We start from the raw sequence: 26924 nt of genomic DNA, 5'->3' as shown, positions 1-26924 counted from the left end.
CGATTTAGTAGAGGAGGACCTAGTCTGGATAGGCTGGGGCTGAGACGGGGGAGTTGGAGCACTGGATTGCGGTTTTCCCTGTACACCCTTCCCCGGATGACCCTCAATGAGGTTGAATAAGCTGGTCGAGAGCTTTCTCTTAAGACCCATCTCAACTTGGAGGGACAACAGTTCCGCTTCGGACAAGTCAGGGTCACCCAGATCACCAAAAGGATCCTCGGATGGGTCAGCTTGGTCAAATGCCCCAAATCCCTCCTCGGATAGACCCAAATCACCTTCGTCCTCTGCTGCCTGGTGAGACGGGGAAGAGTCCATTAATGGGATGCCCTCTAGGACAGGAGATCCTTCAGAGATCAAAAACCCATGCTTGACTATGGTGATTTTCGGAAGCCGAGGATTGTTAGCGCTGATCACGTGCTTTGGGTCGGCAAATGACTTCTGGATGGGATCATACCCTAAGATTTTGTGAGCAGCTCTGACTTGATCATCCTCGTCATTTACAAAAACTGCCGCTTGAAGAACAGTCTCCAAATCAACCCGGTTAACCAGGTGAAAGTGTTGTGAAAGGCGTTTGGATCTACAAAAAGAGGTATGTACACGGTTAGTAACCGAACCACACCAAATTAAGACGGCACAAAGGATTGACACCCTCCTACTCTCTATACCCCACCTGGTTCTCCCTCCACCATGAGGCAAGAAAGGCCATCGTGCCATTCCCCAGATACGATAAGAAAGTCCTTGTTCAACCTTTTGTTGGACTCAGGGAGGCACTGGATCAGCCGAACCCTATTGTCTCTCGTCTTCATGTTGTAGGATTTGCCTTTCAAATTTTGGAGATTGTAGCACCAATTTACGTCATGATGGGTTAGTCTTAGCCCCATTCTTTCGTTTAAAGCATCCATACAACCCAGAATTCTAAACATATTGGCAGCGCACAAGGTGGGAGCTAATCAAAAATGCCTAAGGTAACTCCTCATTACTGGCCCCATGGGGATTCTCATTCCCCCCTCTACAAAGGCGAGAAGGGAAATTACCACCTCACTCGTCCTTCTCTGAAGATGCCATTCCCCCACCTTGCAGTGCCTCAAACTTATGTTAGGGGGAATCCTATAGTCAGCGATGAACTTTTCCATCGCCTTCTCAGTCTTAACCAACTTTTTCAGTTTAACCATCTCAAGGAACTACTAAATAGATTTAGGGGGTGATGGGAGAAGGAGGGGAACAAAAGAAAAATAAACCCAGAAAAGAAAAAGCACGAGTTAGTGAAGGCAGAGAACTTACAGAAAAGAGGAAAGGTTCCTCGGACAGACTTTTTGTGCTGGAGGTAGACTTGAATTTGAATAAAAGTTTGACTGAACCCAGGATATGTGCGCTGGAACTCTTAAGTGCAAAAGCGAGGAGACAAATCAGTTCCAAAAATTATTTATACCTCCCATCGAAAGTAACTGCATGAATTTTCCCGCCCATAAATGTAAGGAAATCTCCATCGTTAGATTACCATCGTGCCGTTGAATGTGGGAAGCACAGAGCCGCCCGCATTTAATGAAGACACGTTTCACCTTCCAAGGCTCCAAGAACATGCCTCGGGCAGACGAAGAGTCTCTAGAACTGATAGATGACAAGGATTGACAAGCTTTGATAAAGGCCTGATGTCATCAAAACCCTCATCTCCGTCCGAGGATCTGGACAACAGGATTTTGAGGGGCTATTGTAGGGCCAGAGAATTTGTGGTCCCGGTCCACTTTCCATTAAGGCCCAAGGCCCACGCCGAGGAGAGTAGTTGTCGAGGACAAGTACTAAAAGACCAAATAGCCTAGGAATGCAGCCGAGGATGACTATGTCCTCGGCATCCCAAGGCCTAAAAGGGAAGAACGACACGTCATCAAAGACAGCCTCCAAAGCGCTTCCAGAAGAGAAGGCAAGTAGAATGGGACACGCATGGGGGTATAGTGTGGGAGTAGTTCAAGGAGAAGATGTCACCTCCACATTGAATGCCCCAACAAACGTCCTAGCCACATTAATGGAAAAAGACCCCTGAACAGTGTGGCTTCGACTATTGCAACTAATAGAAAGTGGGGGGAGACGGCTGATGGGATAGGCACTCGAGTAGGTCTCTGCTTGATTGACAGATGGAAGGTCAGGATCAACCGAGAAGGGTTATATAATGTGAGGATTCATGCACCAAAAAGGGGAGGAGGGTAGCCAAAAAAGAGAAAGGAATAATAAGAACATTAAGCTTCATGGACAGGATCCATGGAAAAACTTAGTTCTCCTCTGTGAGTCCACCATGAGTACCATGACTAACCACTGTCCGGTGACCAAAACCTAACCTTTCAGTCTACGCTCTACAAATTTTTGTTGTTTGGGCCTTTAACGTACGAACCTAATACTATTTTAGGGTCGTTACAAATTGAGTCCTTACAACTGTCAGAAGATGTTTTTAGAAAAAAATTGAGTGTCTGGTAAGCACTTATTAATATTGTGGTTTGAAGTATAAATTAGCAAAAAAGACAATATACATAAGGAATTCTTTATATTTGTACTCATTTATTTTTATTTTTTAAGAATTCATACTTGTGTTTTATTATTATTAATGATTTCACGATAATAATAAATGATTCTCTTAATAATAATAAAATTTGTTAAAAAGTATGTGGATTTATCATTTTTTATAATACAAAATTATTATCTTAAAAGTTAAAATCCAATAATTTTGGTAAAATTAATCTTTATAAAACAAAATTTTATTAACACTTATGTTTTAAATGATTGGATATAGTACTACAAATTATTTCACAACTTTTTTGTCATAATTATTTAGTGGCATACCATGGGTTGCCTACCGCTTGTACATAAACTTATAATTTTTTCTCTACCACCACACACTTCCACATTACAATTCTGAGAAAAAAGTTATAAAATAATTTGTAGTTCTATATATTTTTTTCTTTTAAATTTTTGTAATTTAAAATTTTATCTTTAAAATTTTATATGCTTTAGTGCATGTCTTCCACATTATTTTTTTACCTGAATGCATGTCTTCCTTTTTATTTTTTTGTGGTGAAAAAAAAATGCTTCATTACAAACTAAGCAACAACAATACAATCAGAACAGACCCTATTAAAAAACATCCCATTGAGGTCATCCTTAACAACATCAATTAGGTCCACAGGCAGACTATCAAAGGTAGAAAAATCAACATCTAGACAATAGCTCAATCTAGCAAGACTATCCACACACTTGTTCGCCTGACGGAAGCAATGCTTAATACAAAACTGCGGAATGCAAGAAATCAAAAGCTTGCAATCATCCAATAGAGGCGATATGATATTATTCATATAGGAAGGATTTCCTAAGGCATCCACAATAGACTTGGCATCAAGTTCAACTTCAAGAGCATTAATGTTGAGGTTGCTACATAAAAGAAGAACCTTTCGTAAACCCCACAGTTCAGCGGCAGAACTGTTTGTCATGCCAATACTCCTACTAAAACCCATAACCCACCTACCTGCATCATCTCTAACCACCCTTCCACAACCTACCAAACCTGTGTTACCGCAACAGGAACCATCTGTGTTGAGCTTCCACCAGCCTTGAATCGGCTTCTCCCATCTAATCCTCTTCAAAACATTCTAGGTCGGCAGCTTTGGAGAGGAAAGGCAATGAAAAATTCCACCGCTTGGTTTACAATCACCAAATCTAGCTTCGGGTTCCTACTTTTGCCATTGAAGACCACATTGTTTCTACTCTTCCAGACATTCCACACAGCAAAAGGAAAAACAACATTCCAAGGAGGTTGAGTAGCGCCTAAACTGTGCTTAAATTTACTATTTAACATTAGCCAATCTTGGAGGATGCTACTCCAAAAGGCTTGATTAAAGGGTAAAACCCCCAACTGATTCCACAGGCATCTTAAAAGAGGGCAATCTCTCAGGGCATGTAAAATGCTTTTAGCTCCTTCCTGGCATAAAGGGCAAGTAGTATCATGACTAACACCCCTCCTTTTAAGGCAAACCTTAACTCCAATGCTGTTATGGGCGCACTTCCAAAGAAAAGTTCTAATCCTTGGAAGAGTATTCACTTTCCAAATCCAACGAGCTGGGAAAGGATCTATACCTTCATCCCCCATGGCAATCCTATAAGCACTCTTCAAATCAAAGGTGCCTTTAGGAGACCTCGACCAAGCCAACTTATCAACACCTCTACTCAACAACGTCACTGGGGTTGCTTGAATCAACCTTTTAACTTCAACAGGAAGTTCAAAGGGAATCTTCCCCCAATCCCAACCCGTGTCTATCATAAAATCTTTAACTTCTAGCTAGCTAGCCTCCCTCGTGATAGGACCCTGAATCAAACCTCTAAGAGAACCTCCATTTGTCCAATTGCTTTGCCACACATTAAGCCCACTATCCCTACCAACCATCCACCTGCTACCCTTATTAAAAGTGTCCATACCTTTTTTCATCGCAACCCAAATGTGAGAACAAGGAAGCCTATTAGCATTGGTAGCGACTCTTCTTCTCAGATTACAATATTTCAGATTCAACACTCAAGCCCAAGGGGCCTCCTTTTCAGTATGGAACCTCCAATTAAGCTTAGAAAGGAGAGCTATATTCTTGCCCTTTGCTAATTGCAACCCAAGCCCCCCTTCCTCCTTAGACTTTATCACCTTATCCCAACCAACCCAATGAATCTTCTTGGCTGCCTTAGAAGAACCCCACAGGAAATTCCGATTCACTTTATCTAACCCATCCAAAATTCTACCAAGCAACAGGTTACATTGCATAACATACGAAGGAACAGTAGCCAAAGAGGCTTGAATGAGAACATTCCGCCCCGCCAAAGAGAGCATGTTAGCCTTCCAACCTGAAAGATTTTGTTTTGCTCTATCAAGGATGAAATTGTACTCCTGAGATGAAGAGCTAGGATGCTTTAGAGGAAAGCCAAGATACTTCCCCAAGAATGGAGTGGAAGCAAACCCAAAAACATCACAAAGAGATTCCCTTGTGTCTCGGTCTACATTTGGAGAGAAATACACCCTCGACTTAGCTTCACTCACTGATTGCGCAAATAACTCACAAAAATCATCAAGAACATCTCTAATGGTGGCGCAATTTACCCAATCTGCTTTAGCAAAAAAGATGAGGTCATCCGCAAAGAAGAGATGAGAGAATTCAAGACCACTTTGAGAGACTTTAACTAGCTGGCATGTCTTCATATTGCACTTCTCTTCTATTAGCTGGCCAAGAAAATCCATGCAAATGATGAAAAGATACAGAGAGAATGGGTAACCCTGCCTTATCCCTCTAGAAGGAAGAATCGGATCCAAAGCTTCCCCATTAAACAATATGGAAGTGGAAACCGTCGACATACAACTCATTATAACATCTATGAGCTTTGTAGGAAGGTTAATTCTAGTAAGCAAGTTTCAAATAAATCCCCACTCAAGCTTGTCATAAGCCTTCTCCAAATCTATCTTTAAGGCCATGTACCCCATCTTCCCTTTCTTTTTCCCAAGGGAATGAATTATCTCTTGGGCAATGATGACATTGTCAATACCCTTTCTACCCGGGACAAAAGCCATCTGTAAGGGAGATATAAGCTTATCCAATAAAGGTCTCAGCCTTGCCACAATAATCTTGGTCACCACTTTATACACCATATTACATAGGCTAATAGGTCTATAATTACCTAATGTCTTAGGACCTTGGATCTTAAGAATCAAAGCAATAAGAGTCTTATTCAGATGTGCAGGCATTTTTCCACTCCTAAAATATGCTTAACTTCCTCAATTATAGAGTCCCCCACTATCGGCCAAAATTTTTGGAAGAAGCCCGCATGAAGTCCATCCGAACCCAGGGCTTTAAATGGTATTAAGGACCATAAAGCAACCTTGATTTCTGTTTCAGTAACCTCTCCACCGATGCTCTCCCTATCCCCATCCAAAAGGCTGGCCTGGCATTGGACAAAACTAGGTTCTTCCCTTAAAACAGTCTCATGAGATGTTGCGTATATCCTATTAAAACCACTTCTGATAAAATTTTTGATATCATTCTCCTCATGGATCCAATCCCCCACTGAATTTTTAATAGCCATGATCCAAATCCTTTTCCTCTTAACCAAAGTTGAAACATGGAAGAAAGTTGTATTGCGATCCCCTTGAACCAAACAATTTACCCGAGACTTCAGAGCCCACAACTCCTCCTCTTAATTAAGAACAAGATCAAGATCTCTAAGGAGACCCCCTTACAACTTAAAAAGAAAACTAGAAGGTTTAAAAGCAATAGCCTTTTGAATACCATTGATCCTAGCCATCAAAATTTTCTTCCTTGTAAAAATATTCCCGAACTGGTTTTTATTCCAATCCACAACATTCCTATGAAGCTATCAATGGCCTCTACAAGATTATTTGCACCTCCCCAAGCTTGAGAAACAATACCAGGGAAGGTAAGGTCAAGCAACCAGCACGTTTGGAACCTAAACGGCCTCTTCTTCCCCCTACTTACACCTGGTTGCATCTCTAAAAGAACAGGGCAGTGATCGAAATGGTACCTAGGAAGATGGGTAACTTTAGCATCCGAGTAAAGCAAACACCACTGAGGGTTCATAAAGAACCTGTCTATTCTCTCTTGTATCAACGCTTGAATTTCCCTTCTATTGGTCCAAGTGTAATGAAGACTCGCAAAGCCAATGTCTATCATATTACATTTATCTAAACGCTCCTTAAACAAAACAGAGATGTTCACACTAACCACTCTACCACCAAATTTATCATCATTAACCAAAGGTTTATTAAAATCCCCTGCTATAACCCAAGGCATATTGTGAAGGTCTGCTACTTTCATAAGGTTATTCCACAAAATGTGTCTTTCAGCGCACCTAGGACTAGCATACACAGTAGAGAAAAGCCAAATAATATTTGAAATTCGTACCTTAACCGTAAAGTGAATTTCTTGTTTAGTACTGGCCAAATGGGCAACGTCAACTCTATCAAAATTCCATAGCACCCATATTCCACCAGCAAACCCAACTACATCAGAGCGAATAGCTCCATCAAAAGGGAGCCTTTCAGTGATTTCCCTTGCTCTGTTACCCCTAACACGAGTTTCCATTACCACCAAAATAGCTGAATTATGCTTCTGCACCATCTCCCTAACACACTTTTGAAAAGAGGGCTTTGAAGCACCTCTACAATTCCAAATAATGCAATTCATAAGGACTTTAAGAGCTGGGACTTGACAAATCTCATTGGGAAGACCTACCATCGCCTCTCCCTTCCAAAACCATCTGATCCTCACCATGAGCTGCACAACCCCCACTCCCATCACTTAAGGAGCCATGATCAGATCGAGCTACCTGTAATCTATCTCCATTGCCGGAACAATCACCAGGACAGCCCAGCATGCCGTCGTTACCGCCAGCCAGCCCTCCGTCCATGCCTTGATCTTCAAGTTGACCAAACCCATACTCCCAGTTCAGGTTACTCGCCTCACGACCACTCCGATCACCAGATTTTACTCTGGAACAACCTCTTCGAACCTGACCCATCTTGGACACATCATCGGCAGTGAAATGGAAATCTCCATCAGGCGACAGCGCATTAAGGTGCTCCACAGCGACCTGACTCAGCTCCGCCCCTACGACTGCACTGGCTTGGCCCATCTTGTGTGCCGACGAGCGATCCTTAATGTTTTCTTCCCCAGCAGCACCGATTGAATTCTTTTATCCAGCCCTTGCACGTGCCTCCGCCTTCATGCCTTTAACTGAACTAGCCTTACAGGCTTTATCACTTTTAGGAGTTTTAGTTTTCATACCTGCAATATGGGACGAACCAACTTGGGCTTCTTTCCCAATTCTATGTAAAACTTGCTCCACTTGGGCTTTCTCCAGAATCCTTAAGGGAGCCAATTTTCTTTTTATCTCCTTGTTAAGCCCATTGGAGCCATCAATCTTCTCCACATCAACCCAATTCCTCCTATTAGCTATCTGATGACCGTTACTCCTCTGCTCCAAAGCAAGACCGTAATCAGGTAAGGACCCACCACTCCTCTGAAATTTTGTCTCTTTCTTTCTACGTGCCACGACCACCCAAGGTCTATACGATCCCTCATAGCCCTGTATGTTATGGGCATAGCCCTGTATTTTTCCTTTTCAGCATTTTCCCTTCCTTCTAATTTCCTTTTCCATTTTCCATTTGGATTCAGATCAATGCTTGCCCATGATCTACAATTAATTTTCATATACGATCTGGAACGTAAATTTTCTAGAGCTCTAAGCTCCCAATTGAAATAGATGGTACAAGAATTGTTATTTTAGATGCAATAGGCAGCAGTAGCATTGACCTAAAGTTGATGACTCAAATTAACTTTTGTACTGAAAAATATAGGATTTTCTTTGATTACTTGTTTTTGTTTGTGTTGGAACTAAAGATGTTATTATCTGAGACTGATCCCAGGGTGCCAATTTATGCCGGATTTGGGGCTCTAATGCTCACAACTTGCATCAGTTGTCTATCATAATCATAGGTCAAACTTCTTTACTTGATAAAGGTTTGCTGTATATGTTTCGAAACTTGTAATTTTATTCCTAAATTTTTATCAAGGTTCATAATAGTGTTATGTTTGGTCATACTAATCTGGCTATGATTACAATTTACATTCTGATGCCTGTCATAATAATCAAGACTTTCACTTTTATTATATCTTTAATGATAAACCAAAGTTGGAATGTTTTTCTGCACTTAAGAATGGTGATACAAATTTATAAATTGTAATTCCTGCATCATTACTTTTACACTGAGAGTGCAATGTGTTAAAATAACATTTTTTTTTCTTTTTAATTAATAATTCTATTTTTGGTTTGGTATTGCCATTAATTGAAACCATGATTCCAATTCAGTATATACTCCATTTGTTCCACAGTTTTCTTCTTTGAACATCCAAAGGATTTGGGCCTTGCAAGATGGAACAATGGTTGTTGAGGTTGGAAAAACCTAAGTTGCACGGACACGAACATGACATGGACACGAACACGGGAATAAGGTAATTTTTGAAAAATAAGGACATGACATGGAAGGCACACGGCGGTTAAATAATTAATTAAATTTTATATTTAGGCACATTTTTTAATATTTTTAGACAAAATACATTTATATTTAGAATCTAAATTATGTAAGAACTACAAATAAGTAAACTAACACCCAAAGTACTACAATAATACACAAAATCTTCAAGCACTTTCAGTATTCATTTTAGTAAAATCACCTACAATATTTAACTTTAATAAATAAATAAAATTATAGCAGGACACACAAAAACAAATTTATAAGTTATAACTAATATTAAAAAAAAGAAAGAAGGGACAGAGGGCACACAAGCCACAGCAGCAGTTAAAAAAAAAAAAAAAAACACAAAACGCATTATAATAAGTAAGTAACAGTACATTCAAGTTAATACTGGAAAGAAAGAAAGAAGAAAAAAAAAACAGAGAGAGAATAGAGAAGAGATCGGTCCGCGCCGAGAGAGAGAGAGAGAGATTGGAAGGGACAGAGGACAGAAGGCACGGCGTCGACGTTGGAGCTCGCCGATCAGCCCGATTTAACTCCGGCGAGGGACAGAGGGCAGCGGCAGCGACAGAGGGAGGGTGGGTTGAGAAGAACGTGAGATGTGGTTTCAATTTTAGTCTAAGAGACTCTAAATTTGCTATATTATTTTAGGGTTATCACAAAATCAATGGTATTGGTAAGTTCATCAGTCAAAATCTGTGATTTTTTTTTTTCACTGCTGGCGTGTTGGAGGCGTCGGAACCGCGTTGGAGCCATGTCGGAGAAGCGAAAAAAAAAAAAAAAGAGGGACACCGCCGGACACCGGAATCTGGCGTGATGTCCCCGTTCCGGTGTCCGACATGTGTCAGACGCAGACACGACGCCAAAAATGGCATGTTCGTGCAACCTAGGGAAAAACTAATCAAGCAAGGGCTGAATTTCCAGAGGAAATCAACTGCTAGCTTGATCGGGTTCCAGAAATTGTTGAATAATCTTGTTCCAACGATAAAATTAGTAGCTAGGTAATGAGGAATAAGAAGAAAGAACACTTGCAGTGGGATGATAGTTACTATTTTGAACTTTATGGTAAAGCCAAGAGGTGGCTTGATTACAATCTGAGGTTCAATTCAAAAATTAAGGGCACAGTGTTGAATTTGTCTTTATAAATGTATAATTGCTTGCCTTTTTCAGCTCATACTGCAGATTCCAGGGCCAGGTTTTGAGACACACATTTTACATAGTCTTTCTCTGCTGAATTGCATATCCTCCAATTATTTCACTTACCAAAATTTAGGAAATTAGTTTGACTAGTCTATCTCATCATTCTTTACAACCTCTAGGTCTACATGCCTTTATTTTTTGTAATTGAAGGGATATCATTTGATAATTTAGACTCCAAAGATTCAGGATTTACTGTAGCCATATTTTTATTAATAACTTATATCTTTGGTTGCCTAGATGGTTGATAATTTTCTTCTCATTTTAACTTATAACTTATGTTGTTGGAGACCAACATATAGTTTTTAGTATTTGGAAATTAAGTATTTTTCAATGGCTGTTGTGATGAGCTTGTACTGAGTAATAAGAGGCGCTAACTATTTGTGGCGACCTAGATGGATATTTGTGGTATGGTTTCCAATATGACACAAAAATTAGGAAATTTTGGGATATATGAAGAAAAATTGGAATTAAAATGTAAAATTTAATTGAATTTTCTCTGAGACATTAGATAAGATTAGATTAGATATTAGATATAATATATATCTATATTGTATCCAATTGACATATATATTAAGAGATTAAAGAACATACAATTTAATGGTTATAGTATTAAGTTACAACCAATTTTGTAACTAAATTTTGTAATTTTTTCTATTATTTGTGAGTCAAATAGTCACCTAAACAAACACATAAAATAATCAAGCCCAAACATAGACTTACTAAACATTTCAATAAACTTCCTCCAAACCAAAATAGATATATCACCATACGCATAATAAATTATTGTAAAGGATTTTAAAAAGGAAAAAAGAAAAAGAAAATAGCAATAAAGGCTTAAAAGCTAGGATAATTAGGAAATAAATAATCTATATATATATATATATATATATATAAAACAGAAGCCTTTACTAGCACCACAATTTTCCACATCAGCACAACACAACATTTAAAAATAAAAAATAGAATTAAAAAACTTTTTTTTTAACCCGATACTTATCTTTAAAAAAACTTTTTTTTTTAACCCTATACTTAACTTTAAAAATAAACAAAACTCAATACACACAAACGCAAACTCAGCACGCAGGTTTGCTCCTCTCTTCACTCTGCCCCTCATTCCTTTCTCAGAGCATCCCTCTTCTCTCAGTCTGGCTCTATCTGTTCATAGCCTTTGCTGCCTCAAGTCTTGACCTCTAATTGGTATGTTTTTGTACTCCTATTTGGCTTAAGTCTTGACCTCTAATTGGTACGTTTTTGTAATCCTATTTGGTTCATAGCCTTTGCTGGCTCAAGTCTTGACCTCTAATTTGTTTCTCTCTTTTCATAGTCAAGTCAAGGTATTTTATAGATTACGAAAATTACAAAAAATATTGCTTAGAGTTTTGGATCTTACGGAATTACTAATTTTTTGCTCCAATTTTGTTTTAGGCCTTTTTGTTCTGTTAGGGTTTTTCGGCAATTTAATTTTGATTCGTACTACAATATTCAAATAAAGTTCTCAGAAAACTATCCTTATTATCTGAATCAGATCAGGTGCTATGTTTATAGCTTTTAAATTGCGTCTTTAATAGCACTGGAATCTTACTGTGTTAGTCTTGACTGTTTCACTTAACTTGAATTGTGTATTGCGTTGCTTTAAATACAAATTTTTTATTTGTAGAACCAAATTTGTATTGGGTCTTTGTTTTTAAATGGTTTATCACATTCTGTTTACAACTAAACTATGTATTGTTGTTTTTTGGTTTTACAATTTTTGATATATTTTGAGATTCCCCCCTTCTAACTCTTCTGCTTTCTAGAATTTTTTTTTTTGGAGAAACTTCTGCTTTCTAGAATGGTAGACAACAATGCTGATAAAATGTGTATAGTGAAGAAGTTTTTTGAAAACTATAATGGAAAAGGGGCAATTGCAATATATTGGAAACATGATCTAATTTAAAAAGGAAGAAACATAAAAACAGCACTACCTTACAAGCTGGGATACTAAAAGGGATACTAAAAGATGTTAATCTACCCTCAAATTACATGGCAGATATATACAACATCATGTTTAAGGCATTTTTCTAAACTATGTGTCAGACTTACAATCTGCAGATTCTCTTAACCACTTTTTAAACTTGAGTTACCTCTGAAACTTTGATATACTTTTTTACTTAAGTTTTCAAAACTTCCAACTTTTTTATTAAGGTGAAACTGTGGAAACTTCAAAGTTGAACCATACAGCCTGCAGAGCTGTCTGATAGTAAATATGCTTCTTTTGGGGGTTAATAAAAGAGCTTTCCTGTTAGCTGCATTGTTTAGACAAGAAACTAATAGGCCCAGGCAAGCCTGATAAGAATTGGGAAAATAGTTCTTTACAATCAGTTATGATGGTTGTGTGTTAAGGGATGTGTCAATGAGTGTAAAGGTTAGAATTTTTGATATATTCATTAGGTTTTGTAGAGATAGTTGACCTTTGAGTGAGGGATGGACTCACTAAGAAGCTGGAATAACCTACTGTAGATGGGTGGGATACTGGGATGTCATTTCAAATTCTGAGGCATTTTGATTTTTCTTCCAGTTACTTTATTGCTTTTTTTCCTGGCTTTGAGAGACCCCATTCCTTCCCTTTCCTTTACTCAAATGTCATTATCTTTAGCATCTATATCTAGCACAGCAAAGTTGGATTATTTACCTCTATATTGTACATGTCCACAAGATACTATGCCCTCTGATGTAGACCTCTCTTTGTTACTGTGAAGGTTCCTTTGAAACTTCAATATTCAATAGTGTGCAAATAATGGGCCTGAATGGAATGGCCTTTTTACCACAAATATAAGTTTGTATGTAGACAATTGTACTTTTTTTTTTTCTAATGAATCCCGTGTATTGCAGGAGAGTATAACTTATCGTCAACAAGTGGAACAAGAGTTTATATTGATTTGGACATTCCTGAGACTACTAAATTCAAAGATCAGTAAGTGCTTTGTTTTGGATTCACATTTTTAATTTATTTATAGTCTCTACAATACTGCTTAAAGCATCAATGCAAGCCGTATTGTGAAAACTGATGCATGGCACCATGTTTGGTGGGTAATAGGTCTGCAACCACAAATGGCCACATCTGATTGAAATAGTAGGTTTACTCATAGGATTACACTTTCTCAAACATAGTCAGCAAGCAAAAAAATTATAAAGTCCCCACCAAACTAAATGATTGGTTTAATAATTTTTTCCTCACATCGAGTAAAGAATATAAATGATTAATAATATATTTTTGATCACTAATTTTAGTTTTGGATTAAAATAATAGATCTATGTGTTAGCCCAAACATCATGAGAAACTTTATATTATAAGGTGTTAGTTCTGGACTTTGTGATAGATCTATGTATTGTAAAAAGAGGTGACTCTCATAGTTGATCCTCCCATGATACATACATATATTGCCTTTATCATGCAATTCATGTTTATGTGCAAAGCTCATGTTTCATGTTTTCTTACAATATCCCCTTATGCTTTATTTATCCAACTAAGAAATCTTGTGATCTCTGAACCTTTACTTCAGAAACTCAGAGCAAACATATTTCCATAACCTTTAACTTTCTGCTTTCTTTAGTTACCTATTGTAATGTTTCCCTTTAACTTTTTATTTTATTTTATTTTTTTAATATAGATATTTAAAAAAGTGACAAAATTACCCTTTTGAAAGGTCATAATACTATACCATGTCTATAATACTATGTCTAATATCTTTAAGTAATATAATAGGCTTGTGGAAAATAACCAACCAATAATACAAATGCCAAAGCAATTTAAACCACAAGTGACAATTCAAGAAGAGATGAACATCAACAGAAGTAACACAAGCAACCAAATGATTCTGTGGTGTATATGTCATTTGAGAGTGGTGCAACAGTGTCACACGAGCAAATGACTAAGCTATTTGTGTCATTTTTTTAATCTAGAAAAATGTATATTTTGTTATTATTTGATGGCTGTTACAATTCTAATGTCACATTATTTGGAGGTTCATCTTAATTTTTATTTATTTTTAATTAAAAAAATTGTTAGCATTCCCGTGCATTGCATGGGTTAGCGACTAGTAATAAAAAATACTTGTTCCACACAAACTATTTTATACCAAGTTACAAATAATCCAAAAATCAGCGAAAATCAGAGAATTAAAAAAAAAAAGAAAAAAAAGGGTAACAAGTACCTGTGATATCATATCATACCATCAAAACACGAATGAACGACAAAGCAAACGACCATTGACCCCGCAGGACCCAGCCCCGCACCAAAGCTTACATCCATCCCTCATCTGCAACTGTCGAAGCCTCACTGCCAAATGTGGATTGGGATGTAAAACTTCTACTCTCTCGGTCGAGAGGTGGATAGACATGGAGCTTACATCCATCCCTCATCTGCAACTGTCGAAGCCTCTTTGCCAAAACTGGACCGGGATGTAAAACTTCCACATCCCGCAAGGCACTCAAGCACCATAGTTCGTCCGGGAGCATACAAGAGGTCCTTTCGATGACCAAACGTTGAAGGTTTGGCATTGCACCTTGCCCCAATTTCCATTCAAAAAAGTTCAGACTTGCCATTTTAAAGACTTCAAGTTGCTGAAAACTTCTTTCATCGCAATTGAGGACATTACTGACGAATTCATAGTCAACGGCAGCTCTTCCAATTACTTTGAGTATTCGAAGTTTGGGAAGGCTACCCAACACTCCCATGAAGGCTGAATCTACTAAGGCTAAATCTACTAAGGCTGATTCTACTAAGGTTATTTTTGTGAGGGTCAACAAAATTGAAGTAGGACTTGACGAAATCTCATGAAGATGATAAATCTTCAAAGTTTGTAGATGACACAAGGGACGGAGGCTTGACAAAATCCCTGACTCTACCCATCTTGAAGAATACAATCCTAATTTTCTTAGATTAGGAAATCTGGCCTTGGCAAAGTGACTCTCAGTGTCTTCATTTATAGCTATACCAGTAAGGACTTGAAGATTGGGTAAAGCCGCTGTATTTTTTTTAGTTCTAGGTAGAGATGTTGGCCCATCCAGATACAAATGTCTTAATCTTTGTAACTTCCATATCCCCTTGGGCAAGCATTTTGTTCTCACTGTAGAATTTCTCATGTCCAACGTCTCTAGATTCCAAAGGTTGCATTTTGTTCTCGCTGTAGAATTTCTCATGTCCAACGTCTCTAGATTCCAAAGGTTGCACATGGAATCTGGAATAAGCTCACCAGATGCGAGGCTGAAGTAGCTCAAAAGGACCAGCTTTTCAATCCCCTTGGGGATTAAGCAACAAACGCCCATATTACTGAGCTCTACCACCCGAACCAACTTGTTACTTTTGCAAATACATTCCAAGTAGCAATTATCAGGAGGACTCTCGAGCTCGACAACACCCCCGAAGCCTATTATAGAACGACTATTTGAAGGCTTACAAGGGCCAGAAGAAATGTATGGATTGTTGCCATAGTGGATTGAAATTCTGCGAGATTTGCCTATGGGTGAAAGGTTAACATTTGAATGAACCTCGAGAAACTTCTCTTCAGAACTCTCTGATATACAGAGGTCTCGTAGAAGATCATGGATACGACATGTTTTGACTCCTCCATCTAACCTTTTCTTTGCCACTTGAATCAAGCTTCGATCAATGAGATCCTCCAAGTAGTCTTCAGCAACATCCTCTATATTTCTGTTCCCACTTTGCCATATGAATCCCTCAGCTATCCAAAGTCGGATTAGTTGCCTCACTGGTATCTCAAAATCTTCTGGGTAGATACCAAAATATAGAAAGCATGGTTTCAAGTGTCGGGGTAAGTGATTGTAGCTTAGAGCCAATATGTCTATGCATCTTGATCTATTATCAGTCAAATACGAATTGACATGGCCGATATATTTTGACCATATTCGATGTGTTTTCTCCTTACATGCCAAAAGACCTCCCAATACCACAATAGCAAGTGGTAATCCATGGCAACTTTTCACAAGTTGTCTACCTAGAGTTTCTAGTTCTGGAGGACATGTACCTTCCCAAAATACCTTTTTAGAGAAGAGTTCCCAACTTTTATCTTCTTCAAGAAGTGGGAGTTCATAAGGGGGAATAGGAGGAACACTATTATTAACACTACTTGCATGTAATGATACTTCTTTTATTCGGGTTGTGATTAAGATTCTACTCCTATTCGAGTTATTAGGAAATGCAATACTTACCTCATTCCATACTTCAATATTCCAGATGTCATCCATAACAAGTAAGTATTTCTTATCTTCCAAGCTTTCAAGCAGCACACTTTTCAATTCATCCTCAGTCATATCTTGCAATTTAACTCCATTCTCGCTGTAAAAATCTTGCACGAAATTTGACAACGAATTTTTCAAATCATTATGGTCTTGTACGCCTTCCAAGAACTCAAACCATGCCTTTCTGAATTCTTCATCATTCATTTCTTTGAAACGTTTCAAGTCTTCAGTTAGTGTCCCTTTCAGTTTATCATTATTCGAGCTATACGTAGCATACAAACCTTGGAGTAATTTCTCTTTCAATTCAGCTCTCAACATCACTCTTGGTGGTGGTGACAGTCCATTCAAAATTTCAAGCAACAGCTCTCTGATTCTATATTTTTGAGAAACATAAACCCACCCACGGAAATCAAAGTAATTCTTGACATCATTGTTGTTGTAGATCTTCCTAGCAAGAGTGGTTTTACCTAAGCCGCCCATGCCAATGATTGAAACAACATTTCGTTGCAAACTCCCTTCCATAAGCTCCTTCACCAATACCTCAGCGTCATGAGCGAAGCCCACTACTTGATCTTCCTCAACACGTTTCCTGCGCCTGTGCAGTATCTCCTCTGCTTCTGCATCTCCTCCAGATGATTCAGCAATTTCTATGCCGTACTTGCTCCTATTGTCGTTAATTTCCTTGTTGATGATCTTGATGCTCTCTATCTTGCTTGCAACCTCGTGAAACGTAATTGCTCGTTCACATGAATGGATTAACTTCCTCAGCTTGCTTCTTCTTCTCCTGTGCTCTGTCACAGTCATGATGAATGTATCAATAACATCCTCAGCCTCATAGGCTACGTCCCTAATTTGGCTGACTACCTCCTTCACCAATTCGTCTTGTCGTTTGCCTTCAGTTTTTTGGAGGAAGAGGTTGATCAGAGACAGCTCGTTCTTAAGTGACCTGACTTGATCCTTAACTCCAAGTAGCAATTTTGATTCTTTGGTAAGCAACTGAGTCAGGTTCTCCAACAGGAAACTCACAACACTGTCTGCCATGTCTGCTTAATTATTTTCCCTCCTTTGTGGGTAAAACCCTAAAACTTAGTACAACAATTACAGATATTTTTTGCTCAGGGGGCAGAGGGTTGTTGGGAAAGGAAAGTCCGGAAGGATGAAGGAAAGTGTTTTATGATAACTATCAATCACGTGGACTATGAAGTCGGAAATGAAGGGACATGTTATTTGAAATTTTTTAAAATACGTATGGGTGTGTGAAAATATGTGTAAGATTATTTAAAAATTGAAAATGGGAGTTTGAACCACTCTACCAAACAGACCTAAATTCTTAACTGAAATGTGGGGGTAGTGCAAACAGCAATGGTCATGGCTTGTTCATAGGCTTGTTGGTCTTATCTGTTGTGGGATCAATAATAATGAGTGCTGCTTTCATTTCCTTTTTCTTTCGTTGGTTAGAGACATTACTACATTAATATGCGTTTTACAATACTGCCGACATATATTATTTATATGATATGTTGTAGTAGTAAAAGTGGCTTGATTAATTGATTTGATATTTGACAAGTAAATTAAATTAATTTGAAGGACATGTAATAAACTAAAATCTCCAATTTTATCATCCACAATCAGTAAGATTTTTGGGATGTCTCACAAGAAGGGAGTGTGTATATTGAGACACCATTCCCTAAAATCCAAAATAAAAAATAATTATAACATAGTGTATAAACAATTGTTAAAAAGAGAAGAGCACCCTATTTTTACAAATTTTATAGGCCAAACAACTAAGGGTGAGTTTGGTTCAGTTTTTTAAAATGTGTTTTTATGAAAAAGTGGTGGTTTTAAATAGTGCGGTGTGAAATTGTGTTTTTTTAAAAAAGTAGAGTGTTTGATAAAAACTATTAGAAAATGCTTTTAGAAAAATTTGAATGTTTGGTAAGCACTTATTAATATTGTGGTTTGAAGTATAAATTAGCAAAAATGACAATATATAGAAGGAATTCTTTATATTTGTATTCTTTTATTTTTATTTTTTAAGAATTCATACTTGTGGTTTTATTATTATTATTATTATTATTATTATTATTATTATTATTATTATTATTATTATTATTATTATTATTATTAATGATTTCACGAAAATAATAAATGATTCTCTTAATAATAAAAAAATTTGTTAAAAAGAATGTGGATTTATCATTTTTTATAACACAAAATTATTATCTTAAAAGTTAAAATCCAATAATTTTGGTAAAATGAATCTTTATAAAATAAAATTTTATTAACACTTATGTTTTAAATGATTAGTTATAACACTAAAAATTATTTCACAACTTTTTTGTTATAATTATTTGGTGGCATTTGCCTACTGCTTATACATAAAACTACAATTTTTTCTCTATCACTCACACACTTTCACATTACAATTATGAAAAAAAAGTTGTAAAATAATTTGTAGTTCTATTTTTTTTCTTTTAAATTATTGTAATTTAAAATTTTATCTTTAAAATTTTATTGCTTTAGTGCATGTCTTCCACATTATTTTTTTACCTGAATGCATGTCTTCCACATATCTCTTTTCTTTTTTTTTTTTTATTATAAAAAAAAACATATCTTTTTTTTTTTTTTTTTTTTCTTTTTTCTTTTTTCTCATTCACTCATTCACTTGTTCATTATCTTCATATTTTTCCTTTTCTTCACTTTCCTCCACACGGGTCTCTTTCTCTCGCTCTCTCTATGCCCCAAAATGAAGAGCAGCATTGTAGCACCAAGCCACCAAAACATAAGCTCCACCATGCCATAGTTACAGACCTTAGTTTTCACTGTCACACATAACCCCACCATGACATCCTCACTAAACCCACAAATCAAGCCTCAGCCTTTACAACTCCAATCTGACCTTCCATCTTCAATGATCTCCTTCACTACGCCGCCACTTCCAATTCCCCCACTCCGCTAGTGAGTCTCTTTTCTTAATATATTTTTTGTTAGAGATTTGGGTAAAATTGGGATTAAAAAAGGCTAAGGACATTAGCTATAAGATTGAGAAATGAGAATAACATTATATTCATTGAATAATTATAAAATTTGGAATACAAATTTGTGAAGTAATACACAACTTTTCCTTATTTGTGGTTCGTGAAAACTTACCTTGACTGTGGACAAAGGACATTAGCTATTGAACACAAGGTTACCGCCAATGTGAGAAATTGAGATTGTCTTTATAATTATTTCAAGTAATAAGGGAGAGAGAGAATAGAGAGAAACTCAAAAGTTGGAGAAGATATAAAGATTGAGGAAGCATATTAGAAAGAGGAAAATAACAAATGAAAAAAAGGGAGGTATTTAAGTATAACTCCAATGACTCGTCTGTGTTTATTGTACTAACACATATGGAATGTTTTTTATTTAAATTTTTTGTTAGGAGTAGAACCATATCAATCGTGTATACATTAATACATGTATGGTATTGTAACTGTAATATTGGTAGACAACTAATTGACCACTTACCATTTTTATTTCACCATTCAATTGATTTACACATTGTCTTTTTGATTTCTTTTAGTATCCATGAAATTGTCTATTCAAATCTCTCTTCTATATTTTTCTATAAATATATATGTCAACTAATAGTAATAGGTCATAATGAGGGAATTTAAAAAGTATAAGTGATTTAATTTATAGTATTAGTTAACCAGCCCATGATTCTCAACCAAAAAAAAAAAAAAGTTATCCGGCCCATGATTTGTCTATTCAAATCTCTCTTCTATATTTTGCCATAAATACATATGTCAACTAATAGTGATTTAATTATGATATTAGAATTTCTTACTTTCATATAAATTAGTGTGTAACCTCATGCATATGCATGGATACATTTAAAAACAATCACAATTATATATATATATATATATATATATATATATATTTATATAAATTTAGAATCTAATTAGATCTAGACTATTCTATTTTTGCATTCAATAATTTACTTGCTACAAAAATTAAAAAATTAGATAGAATACATGCGCAAAATTGAACTTCAATTCAAATTCAATTTAATTCTAAATTGAATTTAGACTTTTTAATTTTTACACCTGATAATTCACTGGATATACAAATTTAAAAATTAGATGAGATACATGGTGCAAAACTAGACTTCAATTTAAAATTTAATTGGATTTTCTCTTAACTTTGGCTATTAATATATATATATATATGACTTATAAACTTGAATTGTTTTTAGTTATAAAAAAAAAAAACCCTCATAAATATAAAATCATTCAAGAATTATATTTTTTATGGTTTACTTATATTGAACTCCTTGTTTTTTCACACTAAATTAACCCATTTGACACAAAATTATTAAAAAAAAAAAAAAACTTAGATTAAATTGGACACATGGTACAAAATTAAATTCTAATTGAAATCCAATTTTTACATTGAATTAACTCACTTGGCAAAAAAAATTTAAAAACTTAGATTAGATGGGACACATGGCATAAAATTAGGCTCTAATTTAATTCCAATTTGAATTTTTTTTTTTAAGAGAGTTTTAACTTATGGCGTTTGCTCCTGATGATAGCTTTTTATCATCAAACCAAGACACCAATCAATTTTTTATATTGACAGAAATTGAATCCCAAATTTCTTATACAACCATTAAAGACTTTATCAGTTGAGTTAACTGAAACTCACATTCCAATTTGAAATCTAATTGGATTTTCTCTTAGTTTTATTTATTATTATATATATAGATAACGTGCATTATAATATGAGTTTTTTTTCCTCCTTTTCAATTATTCATTAAGTCTTTACAATTATTATGCTTTTTATAAATAACATGTTATGTGGCATAATTGGCTTATGTGTATCACTTAAACAAATTGAAATTGGAAGTTTAGAATGTTTTGGGATGTTTAAAATATATATTATACAAAATCAAATTATCAAGAGTAAATTACTAAATGTCAAATAATACAAATTATTTAGTCTTAAGTCTTAACCTTAATAACACTTCACACGATAAGAAAATTTATAATAAATCATTACTCACGCTATAGTAATTAATAAAATAATATTTTACTAATTGCTATTATAAAGCCAAGTGATATAAATTAATGAAATTGATATAGTGATTTTTAAAAAAAAATCTTAATAAAAGGGATTAGATTGGTTAATTTATTAAATGTTTCAAATTTGAGTTTTATTTTTTTTAACAAATAAATGAAGGGAAATATTAACAAGTATCGTGTAGTGATTATTAAGATTTCTTTTTTTGAGTTTTACTTAAAAAAAAAATTTAACAAAAACATTGCAAAAAAATTATCAAAAATTGTCCAAAAATCTGAAAAACTGTCAAAAACTCTCTACGTTGAAAATTTGGGATTAGATTAGCCAATCACGAAGCTTCTAGCAAGTTGCACTCCCACCTACTACCCACGTGCATTGACTCCTAATGTCACACTTCAAAGCCTTTTATCATTTTCAAGAATCAAGAGTCATCTCTACTCCCACCTACTATTATGTATTATCTCTTATCTCTTTGGAACTTGAGATTAGATTTTTTTTTTTCTTTCTTCTTCTTTGTCATTGACTCATCGCCTTCTTCTACTTCTCTAGTTTTTTTTTTTTGGTAAATTCCACAATCCTAACCTAAGGTTTGGGCTAATACCAATAAAGTCCTCAACATTTAAAAAGTGACCATTTTAGTCCTTTTTTCCAAACGGTTTGTAATACCGTCACTTTTTTTTTTCTTTTTCTTTGTTCTTTCCTCTCTCCAGAATCGCCCCTCTCTCTCTCTCTCTCTCTCTCTCTCTCTCTTCCTCTGAGTATATATTATCACTCACAACTCACAATTTCAAAAAATAAAAAATTGAAAGATAAAGAAGAAAGAGACCTCGGAATCGATGAGATTGCCGGAAGGCTAGGGCCGCCAGGCCTGTAGAGGCGGTCGATGATGGCGTTCATCTCGGCCTCCAAGGCACTCCTCGTCCATTAGAGCCATCGTCTTCGATTTCATGTTTTTCGCCACCATTGTTACGGGTGTGTGTTTCGGTCACCGGCACGGTAGTTTATCAACGCCTAAGTTTTGAACGGGGCGTTTGAGTTTTAGTGAGTAGTGAGTGAGAGGAGTTTCAAAAACCCACTTAGATCCGGCGATGCTTAAGCTTAGACTGGTAACGTTTCACTCTCCTTCGCTCAGATCAGGTGACATTTCAATCTCCTCTGCTCAAATCTGGCATCGTGGTGGTGGGTTTGCAATTTCTCTTCTCTCTTCCTCTTTGCGGTGGCGCTGTGGTGGTGGGTTTTCTAGTGGGTCGGTTTTGGCTGGGATTGGTGATAGAGAATTTGGTTTTTTGTGGGTGTATTGGATTTTTGTGGGTTTTGGTTTGTGTTTCTGGACTGGGTTTGTTGTGGGGTGGTCGGTGTTGCTAATGGGTTTTTGAGTTTTGTTGGTGGTCAGTGGTCGATGGCTCTTGGTTTACGGGTTTTGTTGATGTCGTTGCTTTGCTGGTGGTTGATGGTTTTGTGGGTTTTGCTGGTGGTCGGTGGTTGGTGATCGCTGGCTTTGTGGGTTTTGTACTCAGAGAAAGAGAGAGAGAGGCGATTCTGCAAAGAGGAAAGAACAAAGAACCAAAAATAATAATAATAATAACGGTGTTACAAACCGTTTGGGAAAAAGGATCAAAATGGTCACTTTTTAAATGTTGTGGATTTTATTGGTATAAGTCCAAACCTCAAGGGAGGTTTGTGGAATTTATTTATTTATTTATTTATTTTTTTTTATTTTTTATTTTTAACAAATCATTTGGTGCACAGACATTTTCTCTCTCTTGTATACTGACTTTTTTTTTGGGGGGGGATAGATGCGCCCTCGCCAGAACTATCAATTGAGCTAGTTTTCGTCCTACTTGTGAAAGTTCACATTGCACTTATTAATAAATAATTTTTAAAAAAAAATTTTGATGGACTGTTTGGTTGGAGAACTAAAAAAGTAGAAGGATAAAAAATAAAGATAAAATAAAAATGAGAAGATAAAAAAAAAAAAAAATTTTTTTATCGTGGTGTTTGGTTTTGAATGAAAAAGTGAAAGGATAAAAAATGTAATTCGTATAAATTTATTTTTATGTCCCTATTAGATTAAAAAAAAAAAAAAAAAAATAAAAAAAAAATTAAGAAAAAAAAAAAGAATGGATTAAACAAAAAAAAACAAAACATATGAAAAAAAAAAACTAATGAACATGACAAAAAAAAATGTAGCAATTGAACAGAAAATGACAAAACTAAAAAAACAAAACAAAGAAGAAACCAAGCAAAACCCAGTTTGCTTGTCAAAAAGAAGCAAAACCCAGTTAACATTGAGCAATAGCATAGCTACACATAGGTGCTTTAGTCCATAACATGGCAAATGGTCTAGTCATGTCGAGTTTAGGTCGAGTTAATCAGGTTTCAGTCTAAACGGGTTGGGTTAAAATACGGGCCATTTTAAACGGGTTGAAAACATGTTGAGTCAATCAGATTGTGAGTCGGACAGGTTTGGGCTGACTTGCATTTTCACATGGAAAAAAAAAAAAAAAAACACTTAAAAAAAATGTCAAATTTTTAGAATGAATGAATCAAATCAATCAAAGAAACGAATTGTACATAATGTCCTTCCCCCCCCCCCCCCCCACCCACCCCCTGGGGCGGCTAAGTGGGCACCTACTATTATTTGACTATTTGTGTTATTAGTATACATGTAAAAAGAAAAAAACATAAAACTTTCCATATCATTCCAATTCTGATAGTTTTGTGCATAACTAAAGTTCTTTACACTCACAATAACAAAATCTTCCATGTTAATAGCTCACAGGCATAATGTTTATAATTACAAATTTACAACTTGAGAGAGAGATAGATTTTAAGGAGCACAAAAAGTATATATTAAGTTTACACACTTTTAATTTGAAGTTCACTAATGATATGGACTTTTGGACTTTTTCTTTTACTTTAGTTTTGTATTGTGCTAGTTAGACTTAGTGTTAGTAACTTAGTTTTAGTATTTAACTTAGTGTAGACATGTAATTGTAAATGATTTTGCCTTTTGTATTTTTTTCCTCTACTACTTAGTATTTAACTTAGTGTTAGATGGTTAATAGTGTAGATGTGTAGTTGTAAATGCTTTTGCCTTTTGTATTTTTTTTCCTCTACTATTTGGTATTTAACTTTGTGTTAGACGTTTAATAGTGCAAATGTATAGTTGTAGATGCTTTTGCCTTTGTATTTATTTCCAATTAATTAATATTTTTTAATAAATGGGGGCATGGCCACTGCCACCAGTGGCTGCTAAATGGCTTAACAGTGTTTGTGCAGTACTTTATGCATTTATGATATATACACCTAGCACCTTGGTATGTAGTCTAAATATTTTTAGGGAAAAAAAAAATTAAATGGGTCAATGGGTTGGTTAGGTTGCCCCACAAGAAACGGGCGGGCTGCAGGTTGGCCCATTTCTAAATAAGAAAAAATAGGCAAGTTCGAGTCGAGTTAGCAACTTTTGGTCCTTTTTCCATGACTGTCCATTTTTGTTCTCTCTAGTTTTTCCCCAATTTGGAGAGAGAAAATTTTGGTAGGCCCAAGAAGAAAACTGTCGGGCCCTACTAGTTTTTTTTCCTCCCCTCCCTTCAACCAAACACTCACAAAAAATGTTTTCTCTCCCATTTTCTCTTCTTTTATTTTTTATTTTTTTATTTTTAAGAAACAAGTCCATGCCTGAAAATTATTATTAAGAAATAGAACAATCCACTAAAACAAAAGTGTCTACATCTGACGGAACAGATTCCATCCAAACTAACAAAGAAAAAGAAAGCCTAGCTCTTTGGCCTAAAGCATGTGCAACAGCATTGCCTTACCTAACGGTGTGAGAGAAAGAAAAACTTTGAAATGAGTTTACATGAAATAAAGTGTCACTAACTAAATGACCATAAGATGAGGAAAACAACTTGCCTTTTTGAAGAGTTTTGATACAAGTCTCCAAGTCATTTTTTTTTTTCCATCCTCCCAAAATCCACCCAACCAAACATACCTTAATACTAGGAAATATATAAAAAAATTATCAAAAATTTAGTTATTTCTTTCTCATAAAAAATATTTTACCTTTGCAAATATTTTACCTTAAAACAAACAAAGCATTAGTCACTTAGTTTATCATTAGAGCATTGCAAAACAAAATTCCTTCAAAATAAGCATACTCAAATACTCTATCTCTCTCAAATAACAATATCTCTCTCAAAGCGTTAGTGACTTATTGTAGCACAAAATTTTAGATGGATGATTATACTGCACAATATTGTGAGTGTCTATTATATGTTCAAAACGCTAAAAAATAGGCATGATTTAGATTAAGCCTCCATGATAATGTTAGTGTGAAAAGAGCAATACCACACCACTACATACCCTTAGTGTAATGGTCACTCCACAAGTATAAGTAACACTATATTAGGATTTGAGAATTTCCGATAAATCACCTTCAATTTAGTTTCTATAGTGGCATAATAAAAGCCAATTAATTGCTCACCACAATCTTCATAACAAAGAAAACCAACTAAATTATTTATTATTATTTTTTTTTTTATAGACCTGATTAGTATAAGTTTTTTGTAGAGTGGAAGGCAAGAGCTAGGATTTTTTTTTTTTTTTGTGTGTGTGTGTGTGTGGAGAAAAAGCAAGAAACAAGATTTAAGTCTTCAAAAGAGAACTTCATGCAAATATGTACTTAGATTATACAAAATTATGATTTCTATCTATATAAAAAATAAAAAATAATAACAAAACAACAACGACTACTACTACTATAATAAAAGCCAATTAATTGCTCACCACAATCTTCATAACAAAGAAAGCCAACTCAAGTAAATTGGTTCTCAAAAAAAAAAAAAAAAAAAAAAAAAACTCAAATAAATTTTTTTTTTTTTATAGACTTGATTAGTATAAGTTTTTATAGAGTGGAACGCAAGAATTGGGATTTTTTTTTTTTTGGAGAAAAAGCAAGAAACTTGATTTAAGTCTTCAAAAAAGAACTTCATTCACATATACACTTAGATTATACTAAATTATGATTTCTATCTATATAAAAATAAATAAAAAAACAAAAAAACAAAAAAAACAACAACTACTGCTACTACTATAAGGTTGTTACCCCATCGATACTGCGAGATCTACAACATCAATCACAGCAATCCAATTGTGATATCCCAATTTGATTGATTATGTGATGTGTGTGGGTGTGTGATGAGTCCCACATCAGATATTTACTGGGTTGAGCTGGGCTTTATTAATAACTGCAAAGAGCCTCAATTGTGACTAGTCCTTTTGATGTATAACGCAAATGTGGCTAGCGCTTTTCCTTGGATTGTTACATATGGTATCAGAACCGGCCTGG

General features: G+C 35.5%; 2 protein-coding genes and 1 long non-coding RNA gene across 3 annotated transcripts; 1 reads left to right on the top strand and 2 right to left on the bottom strand.

The window, feature by feature from the left end:
- Positions 1 to 6314: 6314 nt before the first annotated feature.
- On the bottom strand, positions 6315 to 7148 carry LOC115966912. The gene has a single exon (XM_031086042.1). The coding sequence runs from the start codon at positions 7146 to 7148 to the stop codon at positions 6315 to 6317; it is 834 nt and encodes a 277-aa protein (XP_030941902.1).
- Positions 7149 to 11375: 4227 nt separating this feature from the next.
- LOC115967405 lies at positions 11376 to 14034 on the top strand. The gene is made up of 3 exons (XR_004086445.1): positions 11376 to 11461; positions 13136 to 13217; positions 14010 to 14034. It is a non-coding gene; the product is annotated as an uncharacterized LOC115967405 (long non-coding RNA).
- Positions 14035 to 14545: 511 nt separating this feature from the next.
- On the bottom strand, positions 14546 to 17687 carry LOC115966911 (putative late blight resistance protein homolog R1B-8). The gene has a single exon (XM_031086041.1). It carries the CDS (start codon positions 17543 to 17545, stop codon positions 14546 to 14548), a length of 3000 nt encoding a protein of 999 aa, XP_030941901.1. The 5' UTR covers positions 17546 to 17687.
- Between the last annotated feature and the right edge of the window lie 9237 nt (positions 17688 to 26924).

This window comes from Quercus lobata, chromosome 11 (genome assembly GCF_001633185.2).
Source record: "Quercus lobata isolate SW786 chromosome 11, ValleyOak3.0 Primary Assembly, whole genome shotgun sequence".
NCBI classification, from domain to species: domain Eukaryota; kingdom Viridiplantae; phylum Streptophyta; class Magnoliopsida; order Fagales; family Fagaceae; genus Quercus; species Quercus lobata.
Note: the sequence above shows the minus strand (reverse complement) of the source record. Positions and strands in the feature narration are given on the sequence as shown.

Coding starts and splice junctions, on each gene's coding strand:
- LOC115966912 (XM_031086042.1), bottom strand. CDS start 7,148: ATGGTGCAGAAGCATAATTCAGCTATTTTGGTGGTAATGGAAACTCGT.
- LOC115966911 (XM_031086041.1), bottom strand. CDS start 17,545: ATGGCAGACAGTGTTGTGAGTTTCCTGTTGGAGAACCTGACTCAGTTG.